Consider the following 19,037-nt stretch of genomic DNA (forward strand, 5'->3'; position numbering starts at 1 on the left):
ACTGATTTAACATTTTAATAAATTCAATAAAAATAAAATATTGATTAAATTTCAGTCGGCTGTTCATATCTTTATGTCTGTAAATAGGAAAACGTTACGCGTCTGCACTCCCTAACAGTTATGTAGCAAATTAAACTATACTCTTTCGATTTAGATTGTTATAACAATAATTATAATTAGGGCTCGAGTGTCAATGCAATGTGCATATTTTTTTGGTTGATCATACACAATGCTTTATAAGAACATAATTCGTTACATGTAACGAGGGTTTCAAAACTACAAATTATATTTTGCATTTTTTTGCTCTTACTTTAATTTTTAGAGCATTTTTAGTATTATTGGGTCATTTTGTTGGTATTTAAAGCATATTTGTTCAATATAATAAACAAATTTAGCCTATTCAAAATAAAATCAGAAGACGAATTATTTTCTTGATTTTTAAGTAGGTTTATTAGGTTATTTCCATACATGTTGTCAATTTTCATTTTTCAATTCAGTTTTTATCTTATCTTAATTTATTATTGACTATGGAACGACACCAGAATTTGGTAATACAACAAATAATCAACTAGTTCGTATTACCTCGCAAACGTTAATCGTATTATGTGTGTTTGTGATTTTAATGTATTTAATAGTGTGTTAAATAATGCCCAAAATAAATAAAATTATGACATTTTTGGCTATTTTTTAGAGCATATGTGTATGGTTTTAAGTGCATGTAAATACGGGCCTTAATAATAATAATCATTGTCGATCGCTGGGCGACAGATACGTAGCCGAATTGCCTAACTTATGCGCCGTGTATTCAAGTCAAGTCCTACTCTACACGTCCGTGAAGTTGACCCATATTGTTCTATCAAATTCAAACTTTCACCAATATTTTGAAACCAAGTTTACAGAATTTGGAACTTCACCTTTTTACCGAAATAAAAGGTTTTTGGTTGGGAAGAAACTTCACGTAGCCTCCCACTTTATGCTATCGACTTCCTATTTGATGATATTCACATGGTAATATACGTGTTAATAGTTTTTAATAAGTTATGTGTTTAAAATGTAAAATAATTGTTCAATGGGTTTAAATTAGCCACGACCAATTATATTTTAAAAACCCGACTGAACTGAAATGATCATAGTTTAAAATAGGACCGGACCGAAATTTATCATAAAAATATGAAGTTGGACAGCTTCAATAATTTAATAATTTCTGTACGATAAGATCAGGCTAATAAAAACGAGACTATGCACTGTTCGATACCTATCCGACTCATGGTAGCAAATTAAACTATTTTTATCGTAGAACCTGGTAATATCGGTAACCACGCGTTCAGCACTGTAATTCCAGTAATAACCGTAATACGGATTTTACTTGAATATATCATTCCGCGATGCAGCCAAACGGCGAGAATTGTTTCGCACGACGCAACACAGTAACTCCATGTATTGTGAATCCAGGCACGAACATCGCGCCGGAGGACCGCTTGCACCGTTTAAGGCCCGGTCACGAACAAAGACTGTAAATGGATGTCCAACAAGTTACGCAATAAAACTGTCGTCACCGTGGACCGTTTAGCTCAGCAAAACAACTGCTATGTACGTGAAATCTGTCACTAGCGTTTCAAGTATAAAGTTCTTGCATAAAATACGAGTGTTAATCGCGTGTACAAACTGTTGTGAATTACTTGGTCGTTTCTATTTTATTGTTTCTCGTCGTCGAATTAGAGTTATCGAAACGGTTGATATGACTATTCGAAAAAAAAAATCGTGCTCTTGCAATGCCTACAAATATATTTACGGGGTTACCTAATGATGTCCAGGTTGATTTATTTCATTTTCATTCCATTGAGTCTTTTTGTAATTAATGTTATTGACTATTGTTCCGTGATAAATTATTCGTCATTGTCGTTATTATTTTTTACTATTCATATCGTTTTTCACCCACTGTTATTATTTTCTACTGACTAAGATAGATTTAGTTCGATCAAAAGTATTACCACTTAAAATTTGTTTTTGAGTTCAGCCCGCTTAAATAAAAATTTTAAAAAAATGACAATCTAAATACAGTGGATAACGACATTTACACCCATTTGTTAACTGTACTCCCGTACTCTTCTCTATAATCATGTCTATTTAAATGTTCTGTTGCGGAATGTACATTATTCTTGAAAACGAAACGTACGCTTTTGGTGTAAAACGTAATAATGCATGAAAACTATTAACGGTTCAACCAGCTAAAAGCTTTATTAGGAGTTTTTTTTTCCATTTTGGATTCAGTCTGACCGTCATCTCGTTATATATGATTGGCCAGGAATACTATTTCAATTCCTGGACTCCGTGTACGAACGTTCTTTGCCGATGGCGATCGTTTGTGATCGAACAGCGTTGAAAAATATTAACAATGCCACCGCCTCCGCCTCCGAGTGTTCTCATAATGCATTGTGATATACGACTGCGACCAGTGTACGGTTTTCAATTTCTGTGTGACGACGAAGTCTGGAAATTATTCACACTCACGATGTCTTGATATTGAATTATTTCGGACTCGAAAATTCACGGAGGACTAGACGCGTTAAGGATTTCATCCGAACGTAATGGTATTGCTTACTCGACCTTTAATAACATTGTTATAAAATAATTATACGAAACGCCGGGTTTTGTCAAAACGTTTTCGCAGAAAAATAATCCGTTCGAACGTGTAACGAATCTTATTACGTTTGTTTTGTATATTTTTTTTATCGTAATTAATATTTTTATCGCACAATCTACAAAGAAAATGTTTACGATAAGGGTGATTGGTGAAATTTATTTGGTACATTTGTTGGGGAAGCGAATGAGTGGGGAGACAATCTATTGGTAGTACTCCGATGTGTCTAGTTGATTTTATTCATCTAGGCGGTCACGAGGTCTAGAAGTTATCACGAATCGTTGGAAGATTGAGAGATCTCGGTCGAGTGTATAATTGGAACTTTAAAATACGTATAATATTACCGTATAAATTGGTATGCTTCTTAGTTACGGAAACTGTATGTATATGTACGTCCAAATATTGACATTAATAAAATTGCGAGCTTTATAAGTAGTCAATAATTTCAACGGGTTGTCTCTTTTACGCCAACAACCAACACTGTAACTTATTGGTATTAGGTAATAAGTTATTACTTGCCCCTGGGCCCTTGTAGTACACAGTATTTAATTTAATTAGTGCTATTCGGTTTATTTGTGTTTCATGTTATTGAAATAAACTTCACCGTTTTATAACATTTAAAATATTACCTTTCGGTTCGCCCAGACGATTTTAATGTTTTTCTCTACGACGAGGTTTGAATAGCTTTCGTGTAACTCATATCGATATATATCGACTTAAAACGAGTATGGGCACTATAACTAACATGCGTTTATGCATATAAACGTTATGAATTACTGGATAATAATACCCACACAGTGTTCAGCTGGAGAGGAAATGGAAAACAATTGATGTACGTTACAGACTGTTTCTGTCCCCTACACAGTTCCGTAAACATACGCTTGAGCATACACTCAGAATTATTTCAACGCGTGTATTTACAGTAACGTCATGATAACAACATATATGCAAATAGTATTATGGAAAAGACTTTTGAACAGTTTACGTCCTACATAAAGTAATGCACACTCTTCGAGGCAACAAAGCAAAAATGCTGTACTACAACGGGACGAACATTTTTTTAATTTTTTCTCCACTCGTTCAACGTATAAAACGTAAATAATTTTGGCACGGAATATATAGGTATATATATAATCTACGTGTGTGTACATATTATTTATGTATAATTATATATAAATTGTATATATATCATACATATATACAATTCATTATCTACTTTAGAAAGAAAATTATAACAATTCATTGCTTGTGCTTCATACAGCGTTTACGAATACAATGACAATGCGCACTATCACACGTATTCATAGTTTTACTAAGCGTTTGCCCGAAAATGTTTAGGTTCGGCAGTGATTTTTTTTGTCCGAAATTGTGCAATCAGTTACACGTATACGCAGTTTTAGTGTTTTTCACAATAAAACGTCTTTGAATACTCTACCGAACGGTTGAATAAGAATTCCGATCGGTACGAATAAACGGGAGGTATGAAGGTTTTCTAAAAAAGGAAACGGGTTTTCTTAAAGGAGATTTTTTAACTTCCACGCATATCGGTACATTTATCGGTTGAAAAATAAAAAAAATTGTGAAATCTAAAAAGACGGTCACACGTTTTTTTCATTAATGGAACTAAATAATCGATAACATTTACAGTTTTTTATTGTTCGTTAAAAATCTGTTCGTTGGAATAAATCGTTAAGCCCGGTTCACGCATGTTCACATAGAACGACCAGTAAACTTTCATCGCGTCTACATCATTTACGTATCGTATTGTAAAATGCGTATTGTATTTTAATTTTTGAATTAATCGTTTAACAAACGCGGCACGCGAAATAATGTGTCTGCGTGTTATTATAATGGCAGTACGCAGTTTCAATAGTACGGGAACGATGCATTCTGCAACGACCTCGTTTCTTTAAATGACGTTTCGCTCGTAAAACCAAGTTTGTATACGTTAAATTATAATTATAACATCATGTACGCGTATATGTGCGAAAAAAATCTGCATGCTCGTTTGCGTCAAACACTTATTATTGTTTCATGTGCTGGTTTATGATCACCCGTCGACGGCATTTATATTTTTTTCTCATTCATTTCGAAATCTCATCGTCGTGGACATATTTCATCATGCGTCCGTATTATATACAGGTTTTATTATTTTAACTTTGTTCATTAATTTAAGCGAGTGCAAATATACGGTCATTATACCGCTGAACAAATCTCTCCCAAAGTCTCATCTAGTCCGATGTTTGCGCAAAGTTATCACGCAAATATTATATAATAATAATGAGAGGATAAAAATCAGAAATAATAATACATAACACGCACACTAACTTTATTTATTTCATTACAGTATTATGTGAACTTAGGAACATTAAAAATTATTTTATCGAATATGCTTAAAGTGAAAACGAAAAAAAGAAAACAATAAAAAAAAACGAATTAAAATCCTTGCATAAATTACAAATTTATTAATGACTACTGTTTCTAGTCATAATACACAGACAACAGAAATATTATAGTTCAAAATCAAGTATATTTCTTTGGTAATATACAAAAAATTATACTAGTATCTTTTTTTATGTATTTTAGGGTACAAAGACTTTCGTATTTGAAATTTTCTTCTCTCCCCGTCTTTCCGATTTAGACACGAATCACCGTTATTTTTTTTATTTTTTTTTTTTTTTATGAGGGTAATGTTGTGGGTAAAAAGTGAAAAAAAAAAAAACCATTTCGTCTTCAGTTTGGTATGCGATTTGAAGATTTTCAACCACAGTCCGTGTGTTTAGTCCTGTTACCTGGACATTACTATGATCTCGCGCACTTCCGTGGTCGTTCACCAATACGTACTATTAATGCACACTGTTTTGTTACGTTTCCCTCACTTTCGTTCCTTCGCTCTTTTTCATTCTTCAATCATCTCATTGCATATGTTAGCCACATAGGTATTTTACGAACCCGCAGAAAAAAGCTTTAAAACAAAATAACATTACCCGATCGCTATATGTGTGTAAATTCGTCTCGGGTTAAGCCCGTAGATTTCCCGTTTATCTCGATCGGTAGAGATAATTGTTTTTTTTTTTATTTTCCTTCTATCCCCTTCCCTTTCGATACCTTTAGCACCGTCGCTTCTGGACCATAAATTCATAGACGTGAAGCAAATAGTGTTTCCGACAAGAACGGTCCCACAAAAGGATACAAGGAAACGTACACGCACAAACATAAACAAAGTATACCTCCACACACATATAGGTATTACCTTTCTGGTGGAAAATAGAAGCGATGGTTTGCGCCCGTTTTCGGACGGCCACGTGTTGTTTTAACGCAAACACGATTCGTATTTATTGTAATCGGTCGAACGATGTCGATTCTTCGTTCTTTCCCCGCTCGTTCTCGTGATCGTTGTCCTTTTCACCTCTATCGTTTGCTAACCGGACAGTTTTTCGTTCGCGTCTTTATTTTTGCCTTTCGACCGCACCGAGAACGTGAAAACCGTAGAGTAAAACACATCCACCGTAAACGCGTGGTGACCCGCTACCGGACGACGTCTGCAGTACACATTCGACTGCGTTATACGGGGTCAAATATGGTTGGATCTATTCTGGGGTACGACGAAGATATCATGACCCGATTCACGTATGACATCCTTGGAAACGTAATTTTTTAACGGAAAACCGCTTTATTCTTTCAGATGTGTAGGACAAACAGATGGAGAAAAAATGCATTATTTACATATTTTTATATATATGTTCCTCGTATATTTCGCATACGAAGAAACAACATGGTATAGATTATATTATAAAAAATAAACGTACTCGAGAGGAGGTGTATCCAATAACCCCCTCTCTCCTCCCCGTACCACGTTCACGCACCGACGGCGTGAAATCCGAGCTACGTCGAATTCCTTCCGATTTCATTCCGTATCTTATCCTTGTCCTTTATTTTCGACTTTTCCGAATAACTACGCACGGTTTTCTCATGGCGAAAAACAATGTATGAAAAACATCGGCGACTGAAACGAGCAGTCTCTCTCACCCTTTCTCCTCTCTCTCTTCTTCTACACGCGGCAATCGGTGCTCATTCGTCGGCCGCCGCCGCCGCTGCCACCGCCATTTGTATACAATATTTATAACGTCAGTTGTTTGCAAGTCGAATCAAAAAAACATTTTCCCAGTACGCCTAAGATTGTAAACCAGTGTCTATATATATATATACACCCACATATAGATATGCACATACTCGAACGCGTTCGGAATATGAAAAACAGCCGGACAATAAAACATTTATGGTGACGCGGGTTTTACTTTTTTTTTTTACCGTTCGATTTATTCTCGTGCGAAACTTCGAAAACTACTGTTATCGGTCGACCATGTGTAGTGACTGTTAGTGTTGTGTATACATATGATACGTTGACTACACGGCCCACGTACGAGAGGTCCGTCGTACTACGATATCGTTTCGATAATGAAGAAGACGAAAAGGAAAAATATAAGAAAACTTACGTGCTGTCCATTACGAGATATTCCCTGGGAATACCGTGCCGCGAAGGTCACAGGAAACGTAATCCAACGTAAAATGTTTAATGTCTGGTACGCTCGAGAACGGGTGGTTCCTAAACAGTCGACAACGCGAAAGCGATACGGTCATGATAACAATTATTAGAGCAGAGAAAACGATGAAACGAATGACGAATATGACGGCAGGGAGAACATAAATGTACGCGGAAAGGAATAAACGTAATTTTTTACAACTAATAAACACCGCATTAATCCAAATAATTTATGCTCTACCGGGGATGTCGGACACGCGTGCGATATGAATGATAATTACGGCGGTGGACGAAGGGTGGGTAAGTAGGACGAAGATAACGGGGCAGTCTAGTGCAGCGGGCCCCACTAAGATTTTAAAAAGGGCCAAACGATAAATTTGCATACTACTTGTGAGCCACATACATTTTTCAATGGTTATGATTAAAAATACAAAAAATTATAAAATTCTATATACATGTATTTATTAATTATAACTTAATTGTTACAAATTGTTCATATTTCAGAAAAAATATTAAATTTATTAGACTAGTACATTTACATTTACAGAAGTTAAAACGAAGAAATAAACAAGAAAGATAAAATAAGATACATACGATTTATTTCATATAACATTACACCAAAACCGAAAAATATAAATTGTATAATATTTACTCTTTTTAATTTTAAATTTTAGAATGTAAATTTAGTTTTAAATGAAACCGCACAAAATTTGTTAAAGTGCCGCATAATGGATGCCGCTAATCCAGATCTTCATACATATAGATTATAGATTGATTTATTTATACATTAATAACTATCAACATTGGCGTACTTATGGGGAGGGTTATTCACCCTTCCTCTAGAGAATTTCCAGACCTCAAATTTTTAAATTTTGATCGATTTGAAGTGTGTTAATTTTGTGAATCAAATAAAGCAAAAATTTTAAAATTTATAAATTTTATTAATTTTATAAAAACTAATAAAATCCAATTACAAAAAATATTGGTGTTTTCAACTGTGCAAGTCGAAACACATTATACTTCAAAGGCTAATGTCTATTGCTGTAGCTTGAAGTTGGCAGAAAATTGTTGTTTACTAATAGTGCAGATAGTTGGATGAAAATTAATCATTATTACTATATCTACTACTCATTCTATCTATCGTTTTTCTTGAAGATGTAATAATGATTAAATATTTTTAATAGTCAAATTTTACTCGTGATATTCTCATGTTATTCTCGTTATTAAATTATATGTATCCATATTTTATTCTATGTTTCTTCGATCTTTTATCCAAAAATGAAATTAATAATTCATATATATATATAATTTTATATTTTCAACGAGAAGTTAATAAAACAGACAACAATTTTATTTGAACATTTTATACGGATTTATAAAAAAAAAAATTATGATAACACCCCCTCCCATCAATACGCCACTGATTATCAAGTATTATTTTGTTTTCGTCGCTGTTACTGTCCTAACATTGTGTGTATGCCTGACGACTTGCGACATGTACGATGTCGCACGAAGCGGTTATGTCGTGATATAACATTACTATAACAGGGTTCAGTACCGACTCAGATGTATTTTCAGGTATAGCAAGGTATTATCGTACCCAGTGGCGTCGAACCTTTTTCATATCACTGGGGTAAACCCTACTTATGGGTACCCACCTACTCACCAAAAAAATCATAAATATCAAGTATTACATACCTGTGAGCTACGAGTACTTACTGCACATCTAGTAATTACATAATATTATGGAATATTTTATCATACAATAATAAATCTAGCACTCATTGAGTAGAACCACTTACCCACCACCTAAACAATTTCTTGGTTATTTAGCCCACTTGCCATACGTTTTCGGTGCCACTGATCGTACCCATCTACTTCCCTAAAACCTCAAAATGTAGAGAATATTTTTAGTGTTTATTAATATACGTATTAACAAACAATAATATAGAAATATTGCAACAGTATCGTTATTAATATTAATATTTTTGACGATCGATATGTCTCGAGTTTATTGTATTAAATTTGGTACCCACGTACTCTTTATTTCCCATGTGTAGCGGCTGCTACACCTAGCAATAGGGTTGGACGCCGCTGACAGGGTTAATGTAACAATTGAAACGCTAACAGAATATTCTATTTTTTTTTTTTTTATGTTTCCAGTGCCTCCGGACCGACTTAGTGTGCTGAACGAAAAAGGTGACCACATACCGCATTACATACTGGGGCCGTACAAGGAAGGCGTGACGGTCGACATCACCTGTATCGCTAGCGGAGGTAACGTACAGCGGTGTAATAATTATATTACTATCGTCGTTGTTACGATGTAGACCGTAATTGTGCAACTGAAATGATCCGATCGCGTGAACGATAAAATTATTTCCTGGACGTTCACGGGTGGTTTTGACTTAAAATACAATCGACTGTCATTATTATCATTTTTTTTTTTCAAATCTGCGTATATTTATCACCTATTCAATCGCAAGTCAACACGTCAATTCTACGTGTGAGATATGCTTTGCGCTTGCTATAAAATCTAAATCTTAAATCCGTAAATAAATAAAAACAATTGCATTATTCTTAAAGAGCCTATGTATTACCCCATACTTACCCATACCTAACCTGACCGATATCAACTCTTCTTATTTTTTTTCTTTAAATTTGAAATTGTTATTTCAAAGTTAACGTTTATGTGCCAAACACACTTCTGGAGAAACTTCCGTTCACCGCAGGCGTTCGTATCGAGTTCTCAGTACTTAACGTGTTAAGTTCAGAAACTCACTCATAAGCGGTGTTTAATAGTGGCGCTATAATAATATTATACTGTTTTCACGATAGAAAACTACATAATATTATAATAGTATTCAGTCTAACAATGATCGCTGAAAAAGCTATCTCAAATCTTTACAGATATTCGAAAATTGCGTGCATGTACGCGTCCGTACAGTAAGCGCCCGAATTTATGTAACCGAATTTCTTTCAATACTAATGAGACGAAAAAAAAATCAGCACTTTTCCGTGTCACGAACCGCGAAAGGAAAAGCAATAACCTATATTGGTATTGCGATATTGTGCACGTGTTTTATTTTTCAAATTACTGGACGAATGTGGAACGTAGATTGTTCCGGTAATGTTGTTTTGCATATCATTCGATACGTGCTTTGTACCTACGTGAATATTGGTTTTAAACATTTATTTTTTTTTTCATAAAATTACCAAAGTTCCATTATTTCACCGATAAATCGTGAAAACTGCCAAGTTGACCACACTGCATCCTTGTGTTGTAGTCATATACAGGATGACCCACCAAGATTTACTACTTAAACGCAACTCCATTACTCGATTACGAGATGCGTTATTTGAACAGACCCGACCTGAAATCGTAGACCTATATTTTAGTCGAATCATTCCACATGTGTATTTAATTCTAGGCAATTGTTTAGTAGGATTATAAAAAAAAAAATAATTTTGGAAATGATTATTACGTGAACACAGTTTTATATTTACAGAATCCGATAAAACAAATAACTGTTCATTTTTATAAATCATGCTTTATTATTCAAATTACTATTTTCTGCAGATATATATATATATATTCATTTTGGAAAATAGTTATTAAAGCAATTGTTGCATAAACATAAATTATAATAAGATCGTAATATTATTATCAAAAGAATTTCCGAAAATGGTTTTAAATAAAGATGGAATATAAAAAAAAAAAAAAGTTGATGACAAACATTACGTATTTTCTCCGTACAATTACTCAAAATGTTTACTTAATTTTCTTTTCTGCAAAACCATTTCGTTCTTTAATTTAAAAACAATAACAAACTTTTCTTTTTTTCTCGATACAGCATAGCAATTCTTTATAAGTTTCATATTATCTTCATACCGCAATCTATTATGTATACTTTTAGATTCAACCCAACACGGCCATGCATTATAGCGGAACAGTTCAATTTCATATGCAATTCAAAACAAAAATGTATAAATACATTGCATTTTTTTTTTTGAAATAAAAAAATATAGTCACCGCCATTTGACTTTCAATATTTCCGATCGATGGGTCATCAACGTAGGTTATCTATCGAGGATTCTGTCACCTAACCAAAACGCTAAGAATCATCAAAATGGTCCTGGAACAATTATTACGGCCTACGATGTTACTCAGGGAACACCCAGCCAGGACATTATACGTTATATAAAGCGCACTTTGTGCAAATCGTGGTGACGACCGTGCTAACGTACTCATTAGAATAATCAAATAATATATATTTACATATACGAACGACTTAAGTAGTACACATCTATGCGGCGGGGATAAAGAACAAGTCAGGTGCATTTGGTGGCTGCTTCAGGTATCGCATAGTCGACGCACGTATAACATATAAATAATACAAACTGTTTATGTACAAGTACAAATGCAATATGCATAAACCATCGTCCGATTGAGAGAACCGTGTTGTCGTAACGTTTAAATTATTATGCTATTTTAAATACGGTTTCGATCATCAGAAAACTTTTGTTCCCACTTGGACCGGTGATAACACAACATCTTTGATCATAGTTCATTCGAGATCATAACCGTTATTATTTTCAAGACGGTCTGTAACGGTCAGCTTTGTGGTTGTATACTGCAGTAACTTGCACCGTACGACCATGTAAATCCGATTGGAATCCGCAACTATGTGTATCCGATATTTGTATGACACCGTTACGGAAAATACTAACACCAAGTCGGTAGGCCGCATTTCCCGTCTTCTAACGGACAATGTAATAACATTTATTAACCACAAAATCAATGATTTCTACAACTATTTTATAGTTGATAATTGAAAAATTACATTTTTTTAGTACATTTTCAGGCCTTAAACACTAAACTTAAAAGCTCTTTATGAATTTTCAATCCCATATATGTCGTAGATTTTTACGGTTTTCGTAAAGTTTTAATAACGATTTGAAATTCGAAGGATTAAAAAAAAATTGTGACCGTAGATTTTCGTAAATCGTTTACACTATCGAAGGCGATGTATCGTTTATGATCTTTGTACTGTTCATGAAAATCTAAAACTGTTCATCGAACAATCGGATACAACCGGTCACAAACGGACACTTTCTGCCAAACGTGTAGGTATGGGATTCGCACACATTACGGGTTGGGGTGGCGTTCCTTATCCGTTTCACTTTTGAAATTTATCGAGATACGAACGCACGCGATTGCACACATCACTCTCGTGCCCACACGTGCACTCAATTAGTAATAATTGTCGCGTGACCGGAACACGTCCTGTTGCGTGTACTCGTTTGCACGCTCGTTGTCGTCACCACCGCGGTGCGGTATCGGTCAAACGAATCCGTTTCCGGCGGCCGAATAACGTCACGGGTCGTTGGCCTTTTTTTTTATTTATTTGTTATTTTATTTTAACACTTTCCGGAAAGCAATCCGATTTAACGGCTATCGTTACGTGCGAACAGCGACGGTGGTGACTGCTATCGCGTGCTTCTTTTCAACACCGTTTACCCGCCCCGTTCGTCCAAGGATCGCGTACGGATTTCCAACGAGTACATGATACGCGTTACGTGCGGTCCCACTGGTCGCTGCTTTAACATGCCTCCTTTTTTTTTCGCCACCGCCACGTAATATCCTTCTGGCCGACCGCAATACGAACAACGAAATCCTCTGGCTGACCGCCACGTAAAATCCGATGCGACAAACGCCATTATGTTTATGCGCTCGTACACATGCATTATTCAGATATGTAAAGAGCTTACGCTTGGGGGCAAACGTAGGAAAGAATTTCGGGAGGGAGTTTTTGAAAAAACTTAAAATATCCATAAATATTATATAATTGTATTGTGTACGTCAATTTACAAACTACGGGAAACTTTTAAATAACTAATCATTTTTTAAATTTATTTATTAGATTACATTTGTTGGTCGGATAATTTATTTTTTGTTCCTAATATTTCGGTGGAGGGGGGTTAAATTACCCCCACGTTTGCCCCTGAGCCTAGGCGACCGCGGACGACTATCGTTGTCGTATACTCGTATATAATCGTTCAACTAACACGAACCGTGTTACTACTATGCGTTCCATGCGACGAACTGATCGCGACGGAGGACTTGGAAATAGAAAGCGCCACATCCTTAGGTCGGGTCGGGTGAAACGCAAGGACAGGCGAACGGTATTGCTTCATCGGGCTTTTGAACTCGTAACATTATTGTAACCATTGATCTCGAATAAACGAATCTGAGTGAGGGATGACGGATGGATCAGCTTATATTTCTGAAAATGGTTTATAAGGTGAAAGAATTAAATTTCTTAATTAGGTAGATTAATGTTTTAGCTTTCATAACAATAAAAAAATCATTTATAATATGTGAAATTACAAAAATTCAAGTCCCTTTATGTGCACATATATAGCAGACATTTCTTTAATAATTTTGTAACTTTGAATAGGTTTTAACCAAAAAACTATTGTTAAAATATTAGATGTTGTCATAATTTAATATTTAAACGTTGTTTTTTTGGTAGTAAGCTTAAGTATTTATTTATTTTTCTTTTATCAATACTATGTATGAAAAACTTTTTATTACATTTTCAAAACTTTTAGTCGAATCAAAATTATTTTATTGTTATTTTTCAAAAAGAAATAAAAAATCAAGAACATTTCAATTGTCTAATTGAACTTAAAAAAAAAATCTATAAATCATATTATTTATATAGCAACGGTGAAATAAATATTTAAAAAAAAGGTCATATTTCTAACGATTATTCGTATTATTTTGTGCCGTAATTTTAAATTGTCTTCAACTTTTCATAATTTTTAACAAAACTATTCGAAAATTCGAAATACGACTTCTTTCAAAACAGTTACTAGACAACATTTCATATCCTTTAATATTTATTTGGTGATAATCCGGGAAAAAAATTGAAAAAATCTTATACGCAGACATAATAAAAAAAATGTATAATCAAACCCCCCATACATTCTTCGTTTCACTTAGAATCTAAAAAAAAATATTACCCGTTGCATTGTAATATTTGTATATAATACTGCAGAAATTTAACGAGTACCTAAACACTATGTAATATTGTACGGATATTCTAATTTAGTTTTCATTATATTTTTGTTTTAGCTATAAATAAATGCTATGTAAAAAAAAAAAAAAAAGATTAAAACTCACTATATCGTCAAAATATTTTTGATCACGCCGAGCAAATAATTACCGAAATCATTAATAATTCATCTATTTTAAACCTAATTGGTTCTTGCATAATATATTATTTAATCTCGCGAGATCGATATTTAATATTTGTTAAAAATATATTTTTAAGTATAAAATATATTCATTGATGTCCTGTGTTAAGACTAAAAATAAATAAAAAAAACCATCATTTATCAAGTTGGTTTCCAATCCGATAGCCAATATTTTTACAGCATTTAATATTTATAAAATCTTTTAGGAATTTAATTGTTTAAACACTTATTTAGGTATTGAAATAAAAAATAACCATTTTAAATTTTTTAACACATGATAATAATATGAGAATATATATATTATTGCGATTAATTAACATATTTTCATAAAAACATTTTACTTTGAACATTCAATAATTCTTGTGGTTAACGAATGCGATGGCCTCGAGAACGACAAGTTTTTCAATAAGTTGTAATATTCTTGTTTTATTTTTAATAACCCCGAACCAAAACACGATTTCCTACGATATCGTCATAACGGTTGATGGTGATCTTTACGATTCACGACCGGTCCGCTATAGTTTACTATGAATGATACTATATTTTCTAAGAAAAATAAAAGTGATGACTGTTTTTAAAACGAAGGTTCGTTATACTTCATAGTGTTGTTCGTAATACGTTTATGAAAACATTTTTTCACGGACCGTTTTTTCATTGTTTTTTAATCATGTTTTCCGACTTAATGGTCCGAAAAATTTCACGCCGATTGATTTATACAAAACGTGATCGAAAACCTCTTTGAAATAACTTTTAAAGAAAAGTTTACGTACGAAATATACATATTTCGTTTGCGTTTTTTCGGACGTTCGGTTCAGAACAAACGTCAAACGCACGCACGCAGGCGCTTTATTCGTACATTGAATTTCGGTGAGCACATCCCGATCCACTCAGTGGCGTGGATAGGAATTTTTTATCGGGGGGAGCACATGGTGCTCATGGTTGGAAAAAATAACTCTTTACATTTATTTCACTTATAACAACAATTGTATTTTTCTTGGATTACTTGCTAATTTATATTGATAACTGCTATATAAATGTGATAAGAATTAAAACAACTAGTGCTAATATAAAATTTAAGTATTAAACTAAATTGTATTAAAGTGTAAGGATGGGGGTTGATCCTCTAACCCCCCTCCACAGTGTCTAGGCTACTGGATCCACTATTCGACGACAGCGTTCATTATCATCGCGATATTTCGCGTGTTTTGCATCGATTTCCGATACGGCTTCACAATATTATAACCTGGCAAAGCGGCGAGAACAATATTATAGTAAACGCAAGAAAACATTAAAACCGATATTTATTTATACGTTCACTACACAACATACGTTCACGATTCTATCCTAACGTTAAAATACGTTCATTTTACAGTAAGACAAATTCAACGGAGTTCATCAAGAGATATTCTACCGTTATCCAAACACTTCATGTTGCTACCCATTGCTGTTCGATTTTGCGTCGAAAAAACGACCGTAACTTGTTCGGCCGGATCCGTTTGACCATTGGTTGGTAACGGTCCATCACCCGTACATCGTGAACCCAGTGAAACGTATCCACACTCGAACAGGAGTCAACACTAACAGCATTGAATGTCAAACTTAGCGATACGACGTTGATTTATAATATTATCTATAATTTTGTTCGCGATTTGCTGGCTCCGAGTCCACTACAATTGGCCGTCGCGGTTAGCCTACGTGCGCGATTTTCTCCAATAGTGTTTTCTGGGTCACGTCGACGGTGGAGACGAATACCCATACCGTCGCGACAATCGTATTAGTCGCCGCCACAGCGTTATTAGACCACACAGCTACTCGAGTCATCGCGGGCGTACATAATCCCCCCTCCCCCATCGTATTCTGTGCCGCCGAATCCTATCCCGAGTGGGCCAAACATTAAACCGGAACGTGAGAGGATGAGGATGCGAGAGAGAGGCAATAAACGGTGGAACTTGCAGATGGAAAGAGCGGACCGTTGTGAGAGAACAGGGGTGGGAGAGTTGAGAGGATGTGTGTCGAAAGGACCATTACAGTTCGTCCGACCACCTCAAAAGACGGGTGTGTACATCCGAGGTTTTATTTTTATTTCATTTTTTTTTTTTTGTTGATTTATAATTAGAATCATTTTTCATTTTGCCACATACGACGAATAATTTTTCATAATTGGCTTGAAATATGGCAAAGAGGGTTTTTTCCTCTCCGTATAACAGAAATAAAAATAACAATAATAAACGGGCTCACGGACGTAATAAATAAATGCGAACGGCAGAAAATGTACTTTAGTTTCGGAAGTAAACGAAAATATATACATATTTTTATAACTGTTTTTCTCTCTCCTGCAGCATCGGTCTCAGATCCGTATACGGCAGGAATTAAACTATTTTACGATCACGTGTTTTAAAGTATGTTCTAACGTAATGTATATTGCAAAAACTAAACGGGTTAGACTTTTTTTTTTTTTTTAATTCTGTCTGCACGCAGTGAATATGAGCACTTTTCAATCAGTATATATTATAAAATAAAACAGAATAATATTTATTTTAAAAGAAATTTTTATTTGAGATTAAAACCCGTGCAGTTAAAACCAATCATATGAAAATTACATGATAACTTGTTGTTTAGTTCGAAGGCAATGATAATACTATTTTGTACTTGTCTGGGTTTTAGTGCATTAACTCATTGACCTAATTACACTTGACGTGAAATCGTAAGAAGCATCGGAGAACGCTAAGAACCGGAAAATAAAAATAAAACTAAATGTTATCTTCGAAATCGTGTTATTGAAATATTATAAAGCCATGTGGTGGCCGATTTTAATTCCTGCAGCGTAAATTATTTTGACGAACAATTGTAGTAATAATTGTGTTCGAAAATCAGATGTGAAAATGTTGTTATTAGCATCGCACGATTGTTACAATGTGTCATAACTAATAAGACACACGCAAAGGTAATTTAGAAATTACGTAGTAAATTTGATTTATGTCTACGAAAAAGCACGGAAACTTGCGTGCACTATGCTGTAGTAAACCGTGCCAGACACTTGGTATGACAACAATTTTGTCAAAGTAATAAATTGTAATATACAGTTTAGAAAACTTGATTAATTTGTGTGCAAGAACAATGAGATACAAGACGATTCACCTGCTACGTCGTTCATAGTTCGATATTGATGAATTTAAATGTTGTTTAAATAAGGGAGACATTCAAAAGGACTTAGAGGAAAGGCAGATATTTTACAGCAATCACATTAAAGTACCGCATTTGATCACAGTATCAATATAATCATTGCCGTATGTGTCGTATTTGAACGCGTTAGGAAAATTTTTTTTTTTTGGTCGAAATTTTTTATCTAATGAAACGTTTTGTCTAAATATTACATTATATCAGTACACGATGATTACTCGCTTAGAATTACGAAAATAATTCGGACGATATGGTGGACAAGTTGAAATGCTCAAAGTGAAAATTGCGGTACGTGGCAAGACGCTTATTCGTAGCTCACGTTACATAAATTATTCGGCTGACGTTGCGCGCCTAAAAACGATTGAACCCACCCTGGAAATCCGTGAATTTTCATTATTGCTCGAATCTTCCGTTCGCAACACTGGACTTAACACCAGAAACGAAACCGTTTCGACGGGGATTCCGAGCACAGGGTGTGGTTTTACGATTGAATTATATCTCGGTTGATTGGTCAAGTTCGATAAACGTGTGCAAGTCCGTGGGCTGCTGCACGATATCCTACACACGTCTAATATACCTAAATATATAAATAATATATAAATTTATTATCGATAGCTGTTTTGCGTTAGTTTTTTCCGGACAGAATACGCCCCCGCTAATTCCGTCGACTGTCGCTGTATTTTTTCCACGCGGTGTTCCGTACGGTCAACGCGAGAACGACGAAAGTGAATTAATATCGCTTTTAATGCGCGACACGCGGGCGTTCAATTTACCGTTCGCTTGCTGCATTTCACCCTCGCCTGAAGGATCGTTCCCGGTTTACCGGACGGTTTAACGGCGTCGCGATCCCCATCGATATTATCGGCCTAAACATTTCTAGGTTTTCGTTAATCCATTTTATAGGCAGACGAAGTTTTTTGTTATTTTTTTAACAACAATCACGCAATTTTCCCGATCGCTGCTGATTTTTTTCATTGAAACCACGGACGAGTGCGTACATATGGCGATCCAATAATTACAATGGTAACCGGTAAAACTTACAGCGATTATAGCGACGTCTAGTGGCCGCGTTTGTCTTCATCGAATCCATCTATAGGACGGCGAATGGGCTCGTTCTAAAACCAATTACCTTTGCGCACCGCACGTTAGTTAGACATCGTTCTCGAAAGATCCCGCAGAGAGCAATGTTACGCTTCATTGTTTGGCCAAACAAATATTAAAAAGTGTAGTGAAAGCTAAAAAAAAAAAAAGTATCAACAACGTAATCAAAAAATGTACGCAAAAACCTAGATGATTATAATGATCGTTCAAAAAATAACGGTCTCCTGAAACAATTACACTGTGATCCGTTCTAATAATAGCATTCAATTATAGTTGCACACGTAGTCCTCCTAAGTCCTATGCACGTTC

General features: G+C 34.7%; 1 protein-coding gene across 1 annotated transcript in view; it reads left to right on the plus strand.

Moving 5' to 3' along the window:
* LOC112689748 (nephrin-like) overlaps positions 1-19,037 on the plus strand; it is a 414,842-nt gene that overhangs the window by 272,127 nt on the left and 123,678 nt on the right. Inside the window, exon 4 of the mRNA XM_025563581.1 lies at positions 9,348-9,461. Coding sequence (XP_025419366.1) covers positions 9,348-9,461 — 114 coding nt within the window. The remainder of the gene's footprint in view (positions 1-9,347; positions 9,462-19,037) is intronic.

Source organism: Sipha flava, unplaced genomic scaffold (genome assembly GCF_003268045.1).
Source record: "Sipha flava isolate LNK unplaced genomic scaffold, YSA_version1 46_pilon_pilon, whole genome shotgun sequence".
Lineage (NCBI taxonomy): Eukaryota > Metazoa > Arthropoda > Insecta > Hemiptera > Aphididae > Sipha > Sipha flava.